Source organism: Melanaphis sacchari, unplaced genomic scaffold (assembly GCF_002803265.2).
Source record: "Melanaphis sacchari strain LSU unplaced genomic scaffold, SCAv2.0 Contig19_pilon_pilon, whole genome shotgun sequence".
Taxonomy (NCBI): Eukaryota; Metazoa; Arthropoda; class Insecta; order Hemiptera; family Aphididae; genus Melanaphis; species Melanaphis sacchari.
This window is the reverse complement of record NW_020270975.1, coordinates 1,304,230-1,328,397: the sequence shown is the minus strand read 5'-3', so window position 1 is coordinate 1,328,397 and position 24,168 is coordinate 1,304,230. Positions and strand designations below refer to the sequence as shown.

At 26.0% G+C, this 24,168-nt stretch overlaps 2 protein-coding genes across 2 annotated transcripts; one reads left to right on the top strand and one right to left on the bottom strand.

Moving 5' to 3' along the window:
* Positions 1–13,750: 13,750 nt before the first annotated feature.
* LOC112592971 (U1 small nuclear ribonucleoprotein A) lies at positions 13,751–18,349 on the top strand. The gene is made up of 6 exons (XM_025337153.1): positions 13,751–13,972; positions 14,461–14,546; positions 14,664–14,836; positions 17,199–17,382; positions 17,921–18,011; positions 18,076–18,349. Exons 2-6 carry the CDS (start codon positions 14,480–14,482, stop codon positions 18,233–18,235), a joined length of 675 nt encoding a protein of 224 aa, XP_025192938.1. The 5' UTR covers positions 13,751–13,972; positions 14,461–14,479; the 3' UTR covers positions 18,236–18,349.
* LOC112592970 (leukocyte elastase inhibitor-like) lies at positions 18,320–21,966 on the bottom strand. The gene is made up of 7 exons (XM_025337151.1): positions 21,824–21,966; positions 20,926–21,279; positions 20,644–20,861; positions 20,351–20,575; positions 19,151–19,291; positions 18,745–19,081; positions 18,320–18,678 (listed from the first exon to the last, which is right to left on the bottom strand). Exons 2-7 carry the CDS (start codon positions 21,277–21,279, stop codon positions 18,367–18,369), a joined length of 1,587 nt encoding a protein of 528 aa, XP_025192936.1. The 5' UTR covers positions 21,824–21,966; the 3' UTR covers positions 18,320–18,366.
* Positions 21,967–24,168: the final 2,202 nt, after the last annotated feature.

The window sequence follows — 24,168 nt, the reverse complement described above, 5'->3', positions numbered from 1 at the left end:
ACGAGTGTCTTAAAAATCTAAATTGTATGTACATTTTAAAATGCTCATAACTCACATTAAAATAAAAATAGAAAAAAAAAATCGACGAGGTGCACTAGATAATATTCTTACTATTAAAATTTTAAATTTGATAATAGATAAATTCACTGTTATATTAAACATGACAGATTGACTGAGTATATTGAATTACCTATTCAGATCGCACAATTTGTTATGTTATGCGTTTGTATATAAGACGGAGACACCGCATGCGACTATGCGAGTGTAGCGTATACTGTTAATAATCAAAGCTCTCTGATTATTGTATTATCGTCTGTCGATGATATCGTGTAGTACATGATAATATAGGTATTGTTCAATGTGACAATGTGGCGTGCGTGAATATTTGCATAGCGAGAAAAACAAAGCTGTGTATGAAACTTAGATTGTTTATAAATATTATTTCTTTAGAAATTCAAAAAAATAATTTGATAAATATACCTATTAATAGTTGTTTTAGTTTTATATAATATATTATATAACCTACAGTGTTTCTTTTTTTTTATTACTGACTTCGTTAAACAATGAAAATTAATCATTTTTAAAGAGAAATACCCGACTGGATAGGCCAGACTTTGCTAGTCATGATAAACTAATTTAGTTAATTACTTAATTAATCGTGGTACTATAGATTATAATTAGTAACACTGATGTCTGCAGGTCTGATTCAACATGTTGGCCGGGGGTCGCTGTGACACTGAACTGTCGAACAATATTACTAGCCATTATACATAATAATATAATTTATCAATTTATTATTGTAGAAAACAAGACCGCATACCTCCTAGTTCGCAATTGGGAGGTTGAGACTTGAGAGTAACCCACGTATAATATTTAAATTCTTTCTTTTTACTATGTACTTCTACAAAAATTAAATAATACTCTATTATAGTAGGTATTCATCTTGTAAATAATACATTAAAACGTGTTGACGTTATCAATCTTCCTACAAATTTCTTATCAATGTACACGAAAAGATAGTGCATGATGCTGTGTGAAGATCCCTTCTATACTGGAAGTATAATAAAGAAACTCTAGTAAAAAAAGCAAAAAGTCCAAGAGGAGAAATATATTTCATAGATTTTCTTGTACTAGTTGTACTTCTCATAAATTCACCATTACCTACAGATATTGTAATTTGTAATATAGCAAATGTACAGATTATCATAACTAAACCATACATTCACGATTTTATGCGAATGAATCAACAAGGTCCGGTCCTCTTGTAAAACAGTGTACGTTATTGTCGTCCTCCGAATAAAATTATATTCAACATAACAAATTTATATTATTATGTTAACATAATATACCTATTTATGATTTATAAGAAAGTTCAAATTTTGTATAATTTTACGTATTCATAAATAATTATATTACCATAATTACCTATAAAAGTCTATAACTATGAATAATATATAATTATAATAATATTATTAATATTATAATGAGATTTTAATATTTATATAGATACATTTTACTTATCCAATTATTTTCATTTAACTATACGAAAAAATTGAATTCACTAATCACGATGCAGTCAATTATAATTATAGTTATAATTATAAATTATAACAATAATTTGGTAAATGAAAGAAAAACACCCACATCCACTGAATTCAAGTTCAAATATTTGAATAAATCATCCTTGCACAAGGTTTAATCATAATTCTTTCGATTTCTTAGCCAACGCAATAATCTGTATCTATACATATAAATCGATTACAATATACCCAACCCAAAAACGGAAATATTTATAAAGCCTTCTTGCCCTATTTCGTCGAAAATACCTACTCTGTAGTTCGCTGCTAAACTCCTTTTACGCGTAAGGCAAATTAAGACTAAAACGATTTTAATGTGTAAATCTCAAATTCTCAATATCCCGAACGAGTGAGAAGAATATCACATGTCATATATATTTGTGTTTTCTAAAAACTACTTTCCTCCTTGGCTGAACCAGACACACATCAATACGCATTATGAATTTAAAAACATATTTTATTTTTATTGTAATTTTATAGTGAATAATTAATGTAAAAAGTATATTTATTTCACGCAAAAGGCGTATTTACTATATGTAGAATGTATAGTGTGAACTGTATACGGCACGTTGACCTACGGCCACCTACGCGTTTTTAATTATATAATATTCTATATAGGCTGACTAATATACATATGTACAATGTACATAAATATTAACAGGAATCACCATATCGTCAATTTATCTCTACTCAGGCGGACACGTCATATATATATAGGTATTTATCATAAATAATGATTCTAAAAATAATAAAAAAATCGGATTTTTGTGACTGTACATCACTATACAGCCTAACAGTGTAGACTTTAAGATTTTATTTGGTCTTGGGACATTTTTTTTCTAGTTATCTGGACCGCCGTAGAATTTAATTGCTGACTCCTTATCTATACTCTTTATGTATAATAAAATAATATAGATACCTGGTAATATTAATAAATTATAACATTGTTATTACATTATATTAACGATTACGCGCCGCTGACGACGAACTGTTTTTACTTTTTATGTACCTACCTAAAATAATATATATATTTATAAAACCCTGACAGTCTGACTCACTGCGTACGAGCGCAACTACACCGAACACGTCCAAGGTAAATAAAACCAGACGACAGATTTTGTGACGAATGGTTTTTTTCCACTTCCTTTTCCAACGATGACGCGGGAATAATTATTATTGTCGTCTATACAGTGTCCATCATCCGCGGTGTAATATTTTATCATGTTATCTGTAATTTATATTTGCGTTTATACAACACGTACCTATAATATACAATTTCTACGCGTACAGTGCGTAAATAATAGAATTATGCGTGTGCCCGAGACACGACTATTATATGATTAAAACACATACATTGTTATTATTTTTTAACAATCGATAATTTAGTTTTAATTGATATAATTACCGTATTGATTGCTATTTAATTAGTGTATTATGTTGCGTATTGTTATTATTGTTATATAATTATTGGCTACTGTAGCAATGCGGCCGTATACGGTTAAACAGTAATTATAAATTTAAAATTACAATAGTTATAAGTTATAACACACACACATATATATATTATATATGTACTTATATAGGTAATATAAATCAATAAGTGTTAACTGCAGTTTATCATAAACAATAAATTGCCCGTAATTTCACAGGCTGCAATATCATCAATGAATGAATAAATAAAAATAAAATCTATTTTGGTCGTTTTTTATGAAGACTTAACGAAAGGTCGATTTTTTTGTCGCCTTTGGTCATTAATGAATCATTATGTTATTACTCATTAGTATTATTACTCATTATATAACAGAATTCAAGACGCGTTGAAAGACGCGTGTAGCATATTATACTCGTACATACAATTGTATACAATATAATAAAAATTAAAAGTATATCATAAACATCGTAAAGATTGTGACAGTACGGCGCGATCGTAATTTATAAATTAGACAGAGCCATATGGAATGTACAACACTATAGTGGGTGGTATTTGGATATTTGGGCGATAGTTGCAGTGATGATTATTAAGTCTAACTGCAGTATATTACATAATAATGAATTGAAGAAAATTTCATATTCTTTGAAAATTAAGTTAACCATCATACATGCTACTCACCATACTATTTTAAAATTTATAGACTCAAGTCTACAGTCTACTAAAACTCTTAATAAAAAACTTTTTATTTATAACAGCAAATCAATTCTAAAAAATAGTCCTAGGTACCTAGATGAATAGTGAATCTATACTATATATTTTATATATATAAACATGTTTTCAAATATTAATTTATACATTTGAAATCTGTACAAAAAAATATATAGTGATATGATATTTATAATTCTAATTTTTAATAATAGTTATAAATGCAATGGACGACATTTTTAATATATTTGCTGCAATGTATTATTTATTATTACATAGGTACCAAACTGGTTTATTGAGACTAGTAAACTACTTAAGCTAACAAGCATAAATCAGTAATTTACAAGCATAAAATTAAAATATCCTTTTTACTGTAAAAATAAAAGAGTGTTCGCTTTTTAAATAAAACTAAAGATTTGTTCCACCAGTAAAATTAACAGCTATATTAATAACATTCCCTTAGGGAACGAAAAATAAGTTTAAAAATTAATAATAAATTTTGGAAAAAAAAATTACTTAGATAACAGTAAAATATAAGTCTCATGTAAAAATAACTTAATAATCACTGTATAATATATAGTAATATGTAATTTTTGTGTGGAAAATACATAAAAACTATGATAAAATTTAATCTACAATCACATTGATAAAATGCCTAATTACCTCCTGGATCCTATATAGTATAGTATATTCAATGAATGGATGTATAGGTTAAAATAAGTCATATTTTTATTAATATATAAATATTATGTATGCACATAATATAATACATTTTAATTTTTAAATCTAATAAAGTCAACAAAAATAAAACTTCTTAAGCGTTAAGATGCAGATTTAAACAAATATAATAGTGCTATAACTTAGATAGATATACAAAATCATCCATAGGAAATAGCTTAAATATTTTTTATAATTATTAACCATAGCTAAAAATATCCATTAATATTGTAGTCTTATAAGTAAAAATATTTAGTTACAGACACAAAATATTTTTATAAATATTACATTATTTTCTTTTCGAGAATTTTTCTCGACTATATAATTCCAGGTTCCTTCTATTAATATACACAGATAAACATATTAACTCAGTATAAGATATAACTGTAGTAATCTATATTATAGCGTATTTCAGTATATAGTTATTATTTATTACTAATAGTACAAGTGTACAACACATACATATAGTATTATACTGTACTTATAAATTTGGCTAATTTTTCATCATAACACATTGACACATTGAACACTTTATTTTTTATAACTTATAAGCATAATACAATATTTAGATATATTTTTTAATATATCTATATATATTAAATATATAAAAACAATAAATATGTAAACCTATTATTTCATTTTCACTTGCCAACTGGCAATGTTACAAAATAATAATAGGTAGGCATAATAATTTGTCAAAATGTGTTATACATTAAATTCATGAGATCGTACGAACATTCAAAATAATTGGCAAATACGTTATGTTTATTGACTTAAGTTTTATTTTTATAATGTTGACTGTAAACTGTATAGGTAAGTATACAAAGTCAAGTCTTCAGGGTTAAAGTGCCATGAACGTGATCGACGATCTGAGCTTTTATTTCTGTACAGCTATAGATTAGAGTATCCATAAATCATCACCCTTCCAAAAAAAATATTTTCCATGAACTCAAAAATTAATTTTTCTAAAATACCTATTAATGTATAATATTAAATAAGAAAATATAAAAAATACAAAGAAAAAAAAAATAAAGCATCAGTAGAAAGTGGCTAAATTCTTTAGTTTATCCGGTAAAACTGTATATAGTAAGTATAATATATATAACCTTAACATTTAAATTAAAATATAACTTTTAAAATAAATTATTAGTACTTATGTATTTAATATTATCTGTAGTTTAATAGTATAGAGTAACACATACATATAATACTTAAACACATAGATTAAACATTTTTAAATAAATGTTGATAAACCGGGAAAGTCGTATCTATTGCTATATAGTAATTACTAATTAAAATAGGTATCGAGTTCTATGTCATTCAACAGGTCTGATTAATAAAATTGCTGAATTTGAATTTAATAATAAATTATTGTATAGTGTATACGAAAAACAATTCTGATAGAAGACGGTCTATCAGCCTATATTACAGAGTAAGTATTTATTTTATCATATATTTTTATTCATTACATGTTTAAATATTAGTTACGATATGAATTGACTGAATTCGTTTTCTCAAAAATAGTGAATTTAAAGTATTATTAATTATAATAATATTAATATAGAATATATTATACATTATTACAAAATTGTTCATTAACATTTTACGTCAATACCGACTTATACTGTATAACGGCATGTGAATAAATTCGTGGTAAAAAAAAGGCAATAATTTAAAATGAAACTAAATATTTTGAAATTTCCATTGATCTTTTTTAGTAAAGTTTAATTATATACATAAAAGTTTCAAGGTAACAATGTAATATAAATATTTTTGAATTAGGTTCAAAAAAAAAAATAATTGAAACTGTCTTTTACGTTTGAAATTCTTGCAACTTAGTCAACATTTGAACTTGAAATGTCTATAAAATAAAAAATTGTGCTATAACATTTTTAATTTTTTAGGTATAAACAAGAATTGCTTATATAAAACATTATACTTTATTTGCCAGTCTTAGTTATTAAAATTTGAAACTTCATATATTATTAACTACAAAATAGTTGCAAATTTTTTGATTTTGAAGAATTTTATCAAAATTTTAATTCAATTATTTATAAAAAAATGCCTATATAATTCAAATATTTTAAAATTTCTTTATGAAAAACTTAAATTTCGTATTATCTACTATGGTTTTATTTAACGTACTGACAATTTAATACCAACTAGACGCATTTATTACCAAAAATAACCCGAAATAAGTTGTAAATCGAAGAAATTTACTACTCCAAAAATGTGATGACATAGACATATCTTTAACACACAATATCTTTGTAAAATCAATACATTCATCGCTAGGCTCATAATTTAAAAATATATAGATACATTTTTCTTTTAAATATTCATTAGATTATTAGAACTTATATAGAAATATTCAAATACTCAATCTATAAAATATCTATTGCATTGTCGTAAATAGTGATGGGTTCGGAAATACTTATTTCTCTCTAGATATCGGTTAAGTCATCCACCCTCCCCCCTTAATAAATACTCATCAAGTAATATTATACATTGTACTTAGTTTGTTTAACATTAATTTATTTTTGCTCGTAAAGCTAATTAGTAGATATGGGAACAACAATAACCATTAAAATTCGAAACAATTAAAACTATAATTATTATAAATTATATTTATAATTCTAATTAATAAAATTTTCAAATCATAAACTATTATAATTTGTTACCTATTATTATAAATAATTACATTACGAGGTAAGAAAAAAGGTGAACACAATTTTGATAAAAAAAAAAAAAAAAATGGATAAACAATAATGTTATTTTGAATTTAAAATGCAAATGTAATAATATTTTTATAAAGTAAGTATCAATTTGTACATGCAATGAGATGTCTTAAATCTTGATCGATATCCGATTTTTTTTCTTCTTAAACTTTAAAACTAGTTATGTCTCAGTGTCTTTATAATATAGTTATTTGAGTAAAAATAACAACTGTGTATTTATAGGCATATGAGTGTAGTAGTGAGTGTAGGTGTACTATTTTGTATTTTGCCAGATTGTTCAAGTCACTGGGTCTGACTCTGAGTCCTTGTTTTTTATCACATTCAGAGCTATTATATAAGCTACTATATCAGAAATAAATAATAATGTAGACTATAATATACACGTGGACTGAATTTTTTATCAATCATCTATTTTCAATTATTGAATACTATGGATATCTATTAATTTATTTGAATATACTTTAAATTAAAATGTAAAAAATAATTTGAATAAAATATTTGACGCTTATTCATAATATTATTAATATTTAGTATTTAGTAAAAGTTAAATATTTAAATATTAAAATGCATAATCAAAAATATATAATATATTCGGTTGAATTAAATTTATCATTCATTTATAGTTTATACTACATTCATAGGTGTGTAGGTACTATGAGTCTGTGCATAAAATAATGCATAACTAATATGAACGTGGGAAGAAACGTCCTGTAAAAATATTTAATGAAATTCGAAAATACATCGACCTAATCGAATAATTATAGTAAATTAGGACATACTAGTTCCTAATAGTACTTAAAAACTCATAGTATATGCATAATATAACCTATTAGTTATTACCCATTATTACGTGATGGCCAATTGCCTAACAATATTATTAAGTTATAAAATATCATTCTTGTAATACAGATAATTAGTCATTATTATGAAAAATATATTGTAAGTATATAATTTTACATTAATATTGTAGCCTTGTTAATACTCGTATTTACTATTAGTGTATCAGTGGGCAATAAATCATCAAATTTATGTTTGTAGTTGGAAAAATATATAATAAAATAATATTGAATAATAATATTTTGTCTTAGGCCAAATAATTAATACCAAATAACATCTTTATAGCTATATTAATTTATAATAATAATTGCATATTTTTATTTGTACAATATTATATTTATAAAATCACTTTGTTTACATTTTACTGTATTAATTATGTTTTTAATGTTTCAATTAATAGATAACCACAGTTCACATTATTCTATTATCTAGAGGTTATTTTAAGCTAAAATTGTTGATTATTGATTAATTAAAATGTTTGTTTCTTTTGCAAAACAACTTTTATCTAATGTTTTCACAATTTAGTGTTTCTGGTAGGTAGGTACCTGTGATGATAAATTTTCGTTTTGGAGATTAACTACTACCATATAATAATTTACTTTTAAGTTATAAATTACATCAATAAAAATCACTGCAAATCACTCTTGCCTTCTTGTTATTGACTCAAAAACTCGCTTATTGTATACTTACCCTATAATATACATCGATAAATAATGATAAATAATTAAAAATACATTATAATATATAAGTCATATCATAATTAATATTAAAGAATATCTTATTGGTATTACAATAGTCTATATCAGCGGTTCTTAAACTTTTTATTTCGCGTACCACTTAAGTATATTATCAATCAGTCGCGTACCACTGAAGATTAAAAATCCTACCACCATGCGGCCTTCCGCAGTTCGGCGTACCATCATGTAGTCTTTCGCGTACCACTAGTGGTACGCGTACCACAGTTTGAGAACCGCTGGTCTATATTATGTGATTTCAGAAAAAAAATTATCTAGAAAAAAACTGTCCTGGAATAAAAGTTACGGTTTTATAAAAAAAAAAGTTAGAAATAGATGATATCAAAATTTGCTAATACAGCCAGCATTTTAATATGTAATAAGTAATAACTAATAATAATTGTAAATTGTAAAAATAGCTCTATGATAGTTATTATGTATATGTATAATATATAAAAAATAATTATTCTCTGTAGCAATAAAAAATAAAATAATTCTAGCTTCAGCTAAAGTATTAATCACATGAGCATTTGTTTTACTAACAAAAATCATCAGTTTTCCTGTTTCCGTTAAAATACATTCTATAACTATAATCATAATTAGTCATGACCTCGGAGTTAGAGATGTAATAGTGAGACCGAGACGTGACTTCTGAAAAAATGATCAATTGACAAATACTACCCATATAACGTGGCACTAATATTTATTGTAAATGTAGACTACTATAAACTATTATATTATACACTTACAGAAGTTTAACCGGTTGATTTTCTTCTGTCGGGGTCAATATACGCTAGCATGCTACGTACCTATATAATATTTATTTGTACGTAATGTCGCATGAATTGTCCACCGATGAGCAATGATGATTTTACAGTATTATCATAAAAATATTATAGTAATAGATATACGAATAATATATCTACACACTACACGTTTCATGCACTTCATTGGACAGGTAGTGGAAGGTATACCGATTATCAGATATACGACGTCATACCGTGGTTAATTACCAAAATAATATTAATGGATATGCGTAAGTTTATTTTTATTACTGATGACGTGTTTCCGAACAGTTTGGATTGTTTGGAATGTCTGGACGTTAAGTTTCGATTACGATATGGTAATACTACTATACATATGTACACGACTATTGCATTATATCAGGTATAGTTATATCGTTTACACGGCAATGCGGAAAATACAGTAAATATAGTACAATATTAGGTAAATATAAGTTTCTAAACTGCGTGTATTATTATTTATTATATACACAATTATTCAATAATTATAAAAAAAAAAAAAATAATATACTACATAATTTTAAATAGGTAATATCATAAACTATATAAACTATCAATCTGATGATATTGTCACATAATTTAATATAATAATTCATGATTATCGTAAAAAACAAAATTATATTTTACGTGGTTTATTTCGGAAACTTAAATATTTAACATAGTTGGGTATATTAGTTAATTTTGTTTGTTGAATATTTTAAAATTTCCTCATTTATAACATTTTCTTTTTCAGCATATTTTTGTTTTAGTGTAACTGTTTGTAGTCCTTGTTTTTATGTATGTATTTCCTTGAAATTGGTAGTTTGAGAATTTCAATAATTTTAAGAATGCGTGAATGTTGATGATAGAAATAGAAATTAAAATCCGAATGAAAACTTTCACATGTGTTTGCCGTATGTTTCTGTCAAAAAATTGTCGCACCCACATTTTCGGTGAAAAAATACTATTATTTGGTATATAATTAATTGTCTATTACATAATCACAAAACTCTATTAATACTGAATTTTCAAGTTTGTCTACCATAAAATATAGTCTGTAAGTGTAAGACTTTCTTTAAACGAATGCGATTATATTATTACACCTACTCTGCACTACTATATTCTTATATATTATATTATTTTTGTATCATCAGTTTGATAATTTATAATATTATTATTTATTATAAAATATAGCATATTTTTTTTACACGCGTATCTCTATCTTCCACCATACAAGAACTTACATACGTACTTTTTTTTCACAGTGTACTGTGTAGGAACTTACACATCTCATTTTCAATCCGTAAAAGACTTTTTACATTACATATGTAGGAATTAACGTATTTACCAACTTTTTTACCTGCAGCTACTCTCGTGTAAAGAACTTACGATTCCCTGTACATTTAATAATATAATTAATAATTTAACTAATATATATAATATATATAATATATATATTTATACATAGATACCTTCTGCAGCCGAGTTCAAGTCAGCAATCTTTATGTATCAATTTAATTTCTTGAAATAATTTATTATTATTATACTTAAGCGTGTGTTTGTATTCATATCACAATCGCATAAATTTCAAATAATAATAACAATTCCATTATATCAAAACAACACATCATACATATAGCATGTACTATGTAGGTACGACATATGCATTTATATCTAATATAGTAATATCTATTAGCTATAATAACTTATTATTACATATTTAATCTCTTTTTTTTATGTTAGTATAGGTAACTACTATTAAAAATATTTTTGTTTATATTTTTGCTATAATTCGATTGCCACGTAAATGTGCAAGATTTAGGATATGAATACAATTTATAGTATACTGTGTATGTGTTTAAAATTTAAATTAATAATTTACAAGTGTACTGTTTAGAACTTTTATCAGCTAGTCATTGTCACGATAATATTGTTGATACTTAATGTTTATAATAGATTTCTATAACCAATATAGTTATTAAGTCATTATACATCTATAATTCTATTCAACAAAGAAGTTCTCCAGTAGATTCCATGCCAATCAAATTTTGATTACTTAAACTAAAAATTGAATTTTCAGACTTTTATAAACGTATAAAAGTATTAATTAGAATTAGAATTTAAAATTTAAATTTAATAAATGTGAGGTTAAAACTTACAAATACGAAAATCGGAAATATTGCTCTGTTTTGCGGCGTATTATTGTTTTAGAAAATATTGAGATTAGAATTATTATTAAGTATCCGAGTAAGTTACCTACAGTATAATAGACATGTATTAAATGACAAATAATTTAATGTATGATAACTAAACAATTCTAAACAGACGATTTATTCGGCTTAAAATATTACTAAGGATATTTTATTATAGGTGCATTTATATTAGTAATACTAATTTATCTTTGTTCTTTTGACTTACAGTAAGTAAAAATAATTTTTTTCAATAACAAATTAAAATATTAGCAGGTGCAGACTGACTGGAATACTAAGAGAAGTGGTAGCTATAACATCACTTGTCTTAAAATATATTTGTCCTAATTTTAACGAAAAAGTTATAATTTTCTGATAGAGTTGCATGGATCTATTATTTATAGAATAACTATAATTTAATGATAAGAATACGTTTATTGTAGCCAGTAAGAAAGTACCTGTAGATTAATCAGCTCGATAAACAATATTATAAATTTTCTTAATTTTTATGTATTAACATTATTTTGTTATTTGTCCAAAAATTATGTAACATTCCACCTCCCCTCTTTTTATCAATTTACGCTAGTGTACGTTTATACTTATAGGTAAATATGCATAGACGTACCGTTTAAGAACAACGTAAATAAATTCGTAGTAAGAAAACTTAAAATTAATTTATAATTATGATTATTTTGAAAACTATATTGTGTATAGTACTATATAGTAAATAATAATAAGCATTCGTAGTATCAAAAAACTGTAAATAGTTAAAAGTATAAATAATAATAAAAATCTTTATACACATATTTTTGAATTATTATTATATTGAAATAAAACTGTTATTTTTGCTTAAATATTCAATTTCATTGAAAATTTAACTTAAGATATCTGTTATAAAATTGTACTTGCAATGTAGGTATTTTCAAATTCTTATAGGAACAGTTGATGTAGGATCTATCATTAAATTGTGAAGCTTTTGATCGAGTATAAACATTTTTAACAGCACTTTAAAAAAATATATAATCAAATATTTAAATGTCTATTAATATCACAAAAAGAGTCATCATTTAATCATGTATAGAAAATATTAATGTAAATGCGATATAAATATTTTATGAACATTTCAAGTAACTATGTGTATTTATTTTTGAGTTAAGCCATTTATTTTAAAATACATCTAAAAATCAATGGTTATACCAAAAACTAAATTGATTTCTTTAAAAACTGGTTTTGCCTTAAAATTCTTGTTTTTCCTTAATCATTTTTCGTTCTTCTAAATTATTTTGAAAACTATTGGTAGGTAATTTTTAATTTTAATATAAATACATATTTAAGCTATTAAAATATTGAAAATATGTTACAATTGATAACTTACATCGGTAACCCATGTAATATTGTGTATCTGGATAACAACTAACTGGGAACAGCTACAAACATTTAAAATGCTTTGTTATTATACTTATTACTTATTAGTTTGTGGAACATTTATTGGCTTCGTGACGTTGACCTATACACATAATGTGCATAATACATTTGTTTGTAATTCGTTAATGGGTAACACGCAAATCATCGTAAAAAGCTCACGAAACGTTTATGAAGATTTAGATTCGATACGTCATTAAGTGGGTGGAGATTTCATCAGAAATACATGGACAGGTGCGCAATTTACAATTTAAAATTTTGTCGGACGACTGCACTCGTATTATAGGATACTCATACATGTAGTGATATCTTTGCAATTTGTCTCGAGTACAGAACAGGTAGGTGGCATTCAATTTACCGGAAAACGCCACAGTGCACAATAACACGACGTGTGTTTTAGCATGACAGATTTATTTTTTTTATAGTATTTTAGTACGTTACGATAATATTTACAAATTACAATAGATGAGATACTACCTCCAATACATCGTATCATTTTGTCAACGTTTGCTACTAGTGACGCCATCTAACGTCGTTTTTCGATACTAGCCAACGCTATACCGCGCAACGCCGAGCGATGGCCGGACTATTTTGATTATAGCATTGGCCAACACCGATTTGTTTATGATGTGCGGTTTCGTTATCGTTACCGAAGTTCTGGATGTCGATTGTATAGAAGCCGAACGCCAGAGTTGTTATATTTTAAATTCTGAATTTACTTTTCACCGAATACTGAATTGTTTATCCCGCAGATAAATTGTGGTGCATTCGATTGACCAACGTTTTACCGTTGTCTTACAACACCGGAATAAGATTTCCTTCTGTACATAACTGATTAGGTGAGTACGTTCGAAGTCTTCGTCTTTGACGATACGTTGCGTCGGCGATATGTTTTCTTAAAAAAAAATATTTAGAACACGTCGTTCGATCTTCCTCGTCGAACCTTTTGCCCGTTATTCTAATCTACCCAACGATATTGTCCTAATGAACTCGATGAAATAACGTTGTATCACTTAATTCGAACAGCGATTTTGCACAGAACTTTTTAATAAATCACATGCACACACATTTATTAGTATTTTGTTGTGTTTCAAATTTTACAGTTCAAAGAAAATCTATCAAATATCAAGATATTTCTTGATTCATAGTGCTCAATATTTATTGTAACATTTTAAATACTATTAAGATTACAAATCATGCATAGAATCTTATTCATTTGACATTATTCTGTAATTTAGAGATTATTTAAATTAAAATTTTTTTTTTTTTAATGTATCAGCATCTTATTTTATGATATTTTTGTATTAATTGATACTATTATTTTCAGTCTATAAAAATTGTGGAAAATGTTGGACACACGTCCAAATCATACCATTTATATAAACAACTTAAACGAAAAAATAAAAAAAGATGGTAAGTTTTTTTTGAGCCAATTTACTAAGATTAATCATATTATTTAAAACATAATATATATTATTTTAAAATGTGTAATAATTATTTACATTAATTTTTATATTTTTATTTTTAAAGACTTAAAGAAATCTTTGTATGCAATATTTTCACAATTTGGACAAATACTCGATATTGTTGCAATGAAAGGTATTAAAATGAACGGACAAGCTTTTGTTATATTTAAAGATATAACTAGTTCTACAAATGCTTTACGTGCAATGCAAGGATTTCCATTTTATGATAAACCTATGGTAAGAATATGTTTCTAAACCTTATATATGATCAGTCTTTAGAAAGAATAAATTTGTAATCATCACTCATTTATATCAAACGAAGTTCAAATTTTTGGAACCCCAATAAAAATCCATGTTAAAAACCTATTTTTAACATTATTATCATGTAGTTTTACTAAAATTGCATCTATAAACATGGTGATATTAAATAAATTTATACTATTTTATAAAATAGAATATTTAAAATCTTTTTTAAATGTTACGTTTATACACTTTCAAAAATCCATGGTGTATGTGGTTTAAATGTTACATTGTCCTAATTCGTTAGTTGTTTTGTTTGGATACAGAGTGGTAATTTTATTTCCCTATTTAGCTAAAAATGAACAAGATGGTGCCTGTCTAAAATAAATTTCACACATTTTTAGCCTCTATTATAATATTTATCATTTATAATATAACTACTCAGTCATTAACAAAAATAATTAACACACTAACTTCTTTCATCACTACAATGCCAATTATCTCTTTTATTCTTACATTCCTCGTATCTTTTCATGTATCAATTTCTTTGTTCACTCTTTCTATCACATCTTTTTCCATTAATTATCCTAAAAGTATAGCCATAGGCAATCCAACTTTTTATGAAGACTGGGCCGTATAAATTTTAACAATGATGCATTAACTTAAATGGCTCGAGTTAAACATTTTATTACTCATATTGATAATATTTATGTGTGCCCAACATCTACGCTATCGCTATTAGACTTAATAAATAAAGTTGACACTTTCATATACTATTAAATTAATTTGAAGTTTATTTAATTTTTAATATTTTGTAATTTTATCATCTTGAAATATATTTATTTTTTCATAATATTATATACAATTAATGGTTTTGAAATTGAACTGAAAGTGGCATTAACATTTACTACGAGTAAAATACCTCTAGCCAATACTATAGTTCTTTAAATAATCTCATTATAATACATTTAAAACAAAAGTAACTGTCAATTTTCGAATTTTTAGTTCACATCTTGTGAATATTAATTCAGTTTTCTTAAATTATTTAACTGTATTTCCGTATAATATAACAATATCTATATTGACAACTATTACCTTGTTTTTCTATCAGCTTTTTGACTAGTATTCTTGAAAAGTTCTGTTGTGTAAATACATAATAATAATAATACAAAATTTATTTATAAATAAATAACAACTTAAAAAAAATTATTCTATTATATTTCTTAATTAATATATTGAAAATTTATTAAAATTTTTTATACAGTGGCCAAATTCAGTTTTCTAGTGAACTTTCCTAGCACTGTAAATTATAAATACTTTAAGTATTTTACTGGAGTTATCAGTCATTTTGGCTTACACCCTAGTTTATGTAATCTTTTTCTAGATTAAAATTATGTGTTTAATTTTAATACATTTTATAAATGACAATTTTAATTTATAATTATTATTCTAATATTTTAATCTAGTAAAACAATCTAGTTTTTATTTCAAACGATTAGATTAATTCATTTTTTTGCACATATTTATGTGTTTAGATTTTTTTCCCTGTGTATCATAATTTTATTATTCATCTAAATTGGATAAAATTCATGTATTTTAATAGTTTTTTTAATATTTTGTTTTAAATTAATTTAATATACCAAAAATTGGTATGTTTAGTCGTCTTCAAGATTAATAAAATAATTAATGTGTAATACAGGGTGGGGCGTGGTTACTTCCTTATTTTAAAAAATCATAACACAAAAAGTATTGGCAATATTGATTTAATTATTTTTTCTGTGTATAGAAGTACATTTAAAGTTTTATTTTATTTGGTTTTAAAAACGACATCTCGAAGGTGGCCACCGTTCTCATCAATGCACTGAGATAGTCGGAATTTGAAATTGTTGTCCACTTTTTCCAGCATATCTGTGCTTATGTCGGCGTCGGCGATAGCAGCACAAATATTGTTTTTGAGATGACAAAGGGTCTTTGGACAATCAGTGTTTACCAACGATTTAAGGTAGCCCCACAGGAAAAAATCACATGGGGCTAAATCTGGCGATCGTGCTGGCCACTGAAGATCGCCTCTAAAAGAGATGAGGCCTCCACGGCGAACGCACACTCTTGCTTTGTCCACTGCATTGTTGACACTGAATTAGTCATAATAAAAACCTTAGATAACGTGCTTTCGAACAAGCCATAAACCAAAGTTCTACTATTAATAGCCGCTCAGTTGCGAGAGTTTCAAATAAGGAAGTAATCACGCCCCACCCTGTATTATACCAATAATCAATAAACTTTATCATAAATTGAATGTTTATGCTACATGTGATTGGATAATATAATGTTGTAGTTATATTTATTTTCATTTTTTTAGCGTATACAATTTGCTAAAACAGAATCAGACATAATTGCTAAAATGAAAGGTACTTTTGTTGAGCGCCAGAAAAAACCTAAGAAGCCAAAGGATGATGAAGAAGCCAAAAAGAGACGTAAAGCTGCTAAAGAACAGGCTCGTGCTTTGGCACAGCAAAATAACCCAGGAGGTGTATCTGGTGGTAGTGAGTGTTGTTTTTAGTTCTACTCTTTTTACATTAAGAGGATAGCATATCCACATGCACTGTCCCTGTCTTACTAATACATAACTTATAAAAATATAATGTTAATTTGAGTTGACGTATTATCACAGATTAAATAAATAAATAATAAATTAAATTATTTAATCTGTGGTATTATCAAACTAAAAGTTAAGAATATTATTTGTGTTCTCTTGTTAGTTTTTATGATATTATAACTTTTAAGTGAATTTTGAGCATTTTTTAATATTAATATTAATATTTTACTTACTCATAATTCACTTATAAATTATAATACCATAAAAAACTCAATGAGACAACTCAAATTATGTTTTTATCTTTGAGTTAGATTATAGGTCATTTATAATCAATGTTTAAAATAAACACAAAATTAGAATTGCTGAGTGTATATTTTGCCATTTTGGTATGATATAAATTAGTAAGATAGAGACAACACGTACAGATTTGACTTACTCTTAATAGTCTTATTATTGTATCAATATTAATTCTTGTTCTTCAACAGATGTACCCGAACAGCCACCTAACCAGATTCTTTTCTTGACCAACCTTCCTGATGAAACGACTGAGATGATGTTATCCATGCTGTTCAACCAGTATGTTTTATTTTATTGTTTTATATTCAATTTAACTTAATGTAAAATATTTTAATTTCTGTAGGTTCCCTGGATTCAAAGAAGTACGACTTGTACCAAACAGACACGACATTGCTTTTGTTGAATTTGAAAATGAACACCAATCAAACACTGCCAAACTATCATTAAATGGTTTCAAGATTACACCTACTCATGCAATGAAAATAACATTTGCTAAAAAGTAAAATTGTTCATAATGATTAATGCATTGATCATTTATGAAGTAACATAACACATATATTATTATATTTGTTTAAGTATTCAAGATTACAATAAAAAAAAAAATTAAATATTTCATATTATACTAATAGGTGATTTATGTTTTTTTATAAGAATTTAAATTTGGTGGCATTGTTGAGTGTGGTGTAGGTTTATATATAGTACTCCAAAATACTATTGTATCACTTTCTACATGATGAATAAAAAATATAAATGGCTTGTTTGCATTAAAAATAGCCTGGCCTCCTCTTGTTATAGTTACTACAGTAGCTGCCGATGCCACTGTGCCGATTTCATTGACATCAATTTCAACTTTGTGTAAAATATCACTAATGAAAGAGTCTGGGTCTATAACCATATTTGATAAATCCGCCTTTAAAGGGTCAAACATTTTGTTAATTCCTATATTCTAAAAACAAAAACAACAGATAAATTAGAATGAAATCATATGAAAACAAAATTATATATTGTGTACCTGTAAAACTGGTCGTAGATTAACCAAAGACTTAAGAGTCATTTTAGGCACAAAATATGTAAATTCTGCAAACTTAGAGTTTTTGGTTATGTTTTTTAATACATTTCCATTCATTTTTGAAATTAAACCTCTTAAACTAACATTTGTGTCAGGAAGCACAAAGTATGTTATAAATTGATTGCCTTTGTATGGTAGCCCAATGGCTTTAAACTCTAATTCTTCATTTTTATGGAACAATACATCACTGCTGCCTACCATCATTGGGACGAATACGCACTCTCTGTTTTGTCTGGATGATTTTTTATCACTAATGCTTGATCCATAACAAAATGGTTTTCTAAAATAAAACAATGTTCATATGTATAATAGTTAATATTTTAAAATAAGTTTTAATAGTTAAACTTACATTCTGGTGTAATTGACAAAAAATGGGTTTTCCCATTCACCTGTGAAGTATAATGCACTTGCAATTATAGTCTTGGTATCAGCAGGAGGAATATCAGGCATAATATCATTGATTTTTCCACATGTTTGATTAGACACCCATCTATTTAAAAAAAAAAAAAAAAATTACTAATCAAAATTAAAGGTAAATTTTATTTAAAAACAACTTAACTACCATTCTAATTTTAATTTGTTTTAAACAACTATTATGCTAAAATTTAACCATACCCAAATACATGATTTTAATACACATCATTAAAAACAAATATATTGTATTAAATCTAATGTATTATTGTATTATTTTTTTGGTAATTCGTCATCACTTACTAAATGTTTTCAAAGAATAAACGAGTGATTAATGAATCATTTTATTACTGTAATTAAATAATAATAATTATGATGAAATAATTAGTCTTCCATATTATGAAACATAACAATAGTAATTTATAAATTATAGTATTGAGAAAACAAAACATGATTAATAGATGATTAAAGTTTATAAAAACAACATTTATAATTTAAAATTGATAAATATCAATAAATAAAAATGGACTTAATTTATCAATATTATAGAATTAAGATGATGTTATAACAATGTCGAATAAATAAAATTTTTGATTATAAAAACTAGTTTGTTTTTTGACTAGTTATTTAAATTAATTATAGTCTATGATTAATCTTGTTTAACTATATTTGTATTAATTAGAAAATATATTTCTGATTATTTATATTCAATTGATCCATATGGGTAATAAAATATTTAATAAATGTATATTAAATTAAATACATGCATTTTTAGGTGTAGATAAAATCCTTATAAACTTAAATCGTCAGTTATTCATATAGTTATTTTTACCACTGTAGAAATTATTATACTTATGAATTATTTGATATAGTTGATTTTTTAACAATAAAAAATAATCATTTAATTAATTAAAAGCTCCATAATTTTTAATTATATAGTAAAAATCCAAATTAAATGTATATATTTATAATAATGATCTTTGAAAATGTATTGCATAGAAAGAGAAAAAATAGTTGAGCATAGATTTGACATACATTATCAGATTATATAAAATTGAAATGTATAAATAAAAATAAACTAACTAAAACTTCATGATCTACTGTATTTCATATTACATGATTTTTAATTAATACGCACTGATTGATAATATGTTTTGTTTGTTCTCCATCTGATTTGAAATTAACTGTAATCATTTTACTATTTAAATAATCTTCAGCTGCTTTTATATAACTTTTTGTAATATTATATCCATTTTGTACAAAAACTGCTTTTGCTAGATTAACTTCAGTGCCCAATTTTTCACCAGAGTTGGCTTGAAAATAATTTAATAGCATTCCCAAATTCTTGAAATTTTGACCATTGCTAAGAACATAATAAAAAAAATAATATTTTTAGAATATATTTACGAAATAAAATGTACTAATACTCACTTATCAGCTAAATGGGTTGTTGTGTTCTCGTCGTAACCAAATAATTTACCAATTTCAGTTTTAGTTTCACCATTAGCTCCCAAAAGTATAAGTGACAAAGCAGCAGCCATACAAATCGGTGATAAAATTATATTGTCATGATTGGAGTTGTGTGATTCCAAATTATCAATTGATCTGTCAATATTCAATGTTGCATCTAATAAACCTAGTGACAATATCTGAAAATTTAGAAATAAAATTTACCAACAAATACAATATAAAATTAGAGATAAAATAATTTACTTCTATATTATTTGAAGTTGAGTTGTTCTGTACATGAGAATGAACTGTTTCATTCATAGTTTTAGTTTCATTCATATTTATATTTAGTGATTCATTCATAACTGTATTAATCTTCATAGGTTTAGTTTCATTAATAATTTTATCTAGGAACATGGAATTCATAGGTCTAGTTTCATTAGTAATTCTGTTTGAAGACATAAAACTCATAGTATTAATATCATTTTTAGTTCCATTTTCAATTGAAGCTATGGTCATATTTGTCTTCACAAAAGGATCCAAAAATACAATTTTATTACCATCCACTATTGACAGCAGAATGTAAATACTTAAACTCAACAACATTTTTGACCACATCTAAATAAATAAAAATACATGTTATGTTTATGGATTAATTGAACATACAATAAAAAAAAAGTAGTATATTGAGTCAAAACTAAACAACCAATTTTTAGTAAGACTATTTGATTTTTCAATTACATAATATAATATAACAGTAAACATTAGTGTTTGTGAGTTACAGCCCCATTTTTTCTACATTTTACAATTAAATTTTAACAGGAGTTGATGATTTAGATAATCACAAATTTAACTGTGTTATTGGTTTCATTACATTTTATTAGGAAATTATTTTACTGTACAATAATATTATTATATTTACATTTATGTACAATAAATACTTTGCGGTGGTAGTGTCATATAATTAAGTTTGTTTTATAAATAAACAATCATTATAACATGTGTAACCTATTGTGTAAGTATAAATTATAAAAAAAAAAAAAAATCTATTTTATGCACACAGGTACCCCAGAGGTAGGTACACCAATAATCAGAATACTATAAATACCTATTGATTATTATTATTATTATTCTACTATGACATTAAAAATTTAAACAATACCTCTGTAATATGTCCGACGGGGTAGTCTGTGTAGAGAACGTGGAATTCACGTACTTCCACGCGAATTCATTAAATATAACTGATGATCGATTCTCGATCCAGTGTTTAATAATATTAATAATAATAATAATAACACTCGTACGTTAAAGTAGTAGAAATGATAATAATGGTCAAGGTCTGACTTGTGTGAGTGTACATGTATGTACGGAGTGGTGGGGCCGTGGTGTGCAGGAGTGTGAGTGTGTATACATTATATATAATATATAACATGTACGTTGGTACAGGAATGATTTGTTTTGTTTTTGTCTTCCTGTAATTATACACATCATAATATTAAATAAATATATGTAGGTGTACACGTTTATCATATTATAAATTTATGATTTGTAAAAACATATCGGGTGATGTCGGGGCGCTCGTAACAAAAAAACTCGTTTTTGCACGTTGTAAATCGTACCTACTTCGTTTTACTGTTCCATTTCGTGTGTATCCGACGCGTAGTAACGTTATTCACAAACACATTTATAATAACACGATATACCTATACCAGCTATAAAAATTAAACACGTTACTTGCGCCGGCGAGCAGTTCACACTGTTCACAGTATTTCTTAATTTTCCTTTCTGAACTTCGTGTGATGGACGATCACTAAACGTCGCGAATTCCGACGTAGGTACCTACAGAAATGCCGCCGCGCGCGAAGGGGAACTCTGGAAAACAAGAAGAAAAAAAAAGGAAATCTTTAATTTATGATATTATATAGGTACACTATATTAACGTTTACGAACAGTGTACCGGCGTCCGTCTGCAGTAGGTATAATATAATGCGACATGAAATAAAATTTACGCAACGTGTGTGTTAAAAATACGTCGTAGATTTTTTAACGTGATGAATATTAATAAAAAAAAAAACATAAACCCATTTCTACATATTTCGAAGTAGGTACTAGAGCGAATGACGAACAATACTCATCTCATGTATATATACTGTGCGTCTGTGCTGTTGCGCTGGACATTTTAATCGCCATATCGTTGTTGTTGGCTCGTCGTTTCCTAAATCTTTTACGTCGACGTCCCGATATTTTATACGAAATCTCATCAAATCTTAAACGTTTAGACTTAGAACACGAGAACATTACGAGTGTTAAGAATACCGATTATCGATTATCGGCATTTTGCCGACCACTTGCCAAACTGCACTGATCGTTTTTGACTTTTGTTTCGTTATGGTACGACCTCCTACGCGTTATTGTGAGATGATTGAAGTATTGCAAACAATCGCGAAGAACTCATAAGAATGAAAAAAACAAGATTTGTTTTGCATACGAGTATACGTCTATAATCTTTATTAAGAGTGATGGGAACAAAAATCGTAGTCACAGTTAGTAAATTGAAAACTTAATTGCCAGTTTATTTTCAACGTTCCCTCCGTTCTAGAAAATTTACCAAAAACTAAAATATATAGTTTGCCTAATCAAAATACCAATTGATCGTCAAAAGGCGTAAGTTTAATGAATTGTGGCATCGTACACAAAAACGTTGATGTAGAGTATAAAATAAGAATATATTGTACAAATTACATTTGAGTACTTGAGTAGGTGTAATGAGTAGTATTATTATTTATTATTATTTATTGTTTTTAAAGATATTAGTTACGTAAGTATACACACAAGTTGACGACCTATCAATATTAATTTATAATTTATAAACATATCTACGCATACTATATTATTATAATCGTAATACCTACAGGTAATATTATATTATATTAGCCTTTCGTGCACGTCATATTACATGAAATATTCTTAAAGTAAAACAATACGTCATGTTATACACAGCAGCAGCGTGAACATTCTGTAAGAGAAACAAAAAAAATTTCAGTTGCACCATCCACATTTTTTATTCAATCAGTAATAGAGTGAAAAGAGGATAGTGGTTGTCTATCACACAACCTAACACGATTTATGGAAAAATTTTTCACTAGCTGAAATTTCTTATTACTCTTTAGTCTTTGATAAAAATAATTTTTCATTTTAATACTAATGAACAAATACATTAAAATAATAATGGACTTTTGAATACCAGCTAGCTCATAACTATTAACATTCATAGTATAAATGTATATATTTTTAAAATTTGAGTGGAGAAAATAGCAATATTTTAGAGTAATATTATTATATTGATTTTACAGTAATGTGTGTATGTGTTATGTGTACACGTTTTAAAATAGAAAAAATGCTTTGGTTTTTAACTTTTGCGTTATTTTTTTATAGTGAAAAGTCAAGTGTGAAAGTGTTATTATTTATTAATCTCCCTCCCCCGCTCACACACATACATAAGTTTGT